The 918-nt window shown below is 48.4% G+C and overlaps 1 protein-coding gene across 1 annotated transcript; it reads left to right on the forward strand.

Moving 5' to 3' along the window:
• The first annotated feature begins 387 nt into the window (after window positions 1-387).
• LOC131225620 (uncharacterized) lies at window positions 388-918 on the forward strand. The gene has a single exon (XM_058221183.1). It carries the CDS (start codon window positions 388-390, stop codon window positions 916-918), a length of 531 nt encoding a protein of 176 aa, XP_058077166.1.

A 918-nucleotide genomic window follows, 5' to 3' on the forward strand; every position in this document is an offset into this window, starting at 1 on the left:
AAAGGAGGACAGTTGAATTCTATCGAGCAATAAGTAGAGACCCTGAACACCATGAGGCAATTGTTGGAGCAACTGGGCCAGCAAGTATAGAGGGTCGTCTAGGAAAATGAGCAAATGGGCCATAACCCTCTTCAGTCTGCCCATACGCTCGCTACCTCTCAGAGGAGTCGGCAGCTTGGGTTAACCAAACCAGCCCCTTCTCACGTTTTTAGGACCGGCGCTTTGCATGCTTCTAACCTACACCATGAACTAGACCGAAAAAAGTGTGGCAAAGCGCCACTCGAAACTACAGCCGAGAGTGGTGAACCATGGGAAGTTGAGATTAAGGACTTGCGAGGTCAGATTCGGGACATACAATAGGCCTACCATGTCAATACTCTGACTCTAATGGAAGCGATAATAGAAGAAACTGAGCCTCTGTTCACTACTGACATTATGCAAGCGCGTTTGCTGGACAGGTTCCGAATGCCGCAAATCACCCCCTTATCGGGGGCTACCGACCCGTCCGAACATCTGGAATCCTTCAGAGTCTGGATGGAACTCCACAACGCATCCTTTGCGGTGATGTGCCGAGCATTCTCCCTGACCTTAAGCGGAGCCGCCCGACTGTGGTTCAAGCAGTTGAAGCCGAATTCCATTAGCTTATTCTCCCAATTCGGACAGATTTTCATCACGAACTTCATCAAGGGAAAGAAAAGGCTTAAACCAGCTTCACACCTTCTCCACGTCATCCAAAAAGAAGGAGAATTGCTGAAAGACTACTTTAAGCGCTTCAACCTTGAAGTAATGCAAGTGCAGAAAAACTTTCAAGAACTTGCTCTGACTGCGATCATGGGAGGATTAAGGGACCCCAAGTTTCTCTTCTCGCTGGATAAAAACCCGCTAACAACGACGGCTGACCTATTGAACAGGTCGTAA

This window comes from Magnolia sinica, chromosome 2 (genome assembly GCF_029962835.1).
Source record: "Magnolia sinica isolate HGM2019 chromosome 2, MsV1, whole genome shotgun sequence".
Lineage (NCBI taxonomy): Eukaryota > Viridiplantae > Streptophyta > Magnoliopsida > Magnoliales > Magnoliaceae > Magnolia > Magnolia sinica.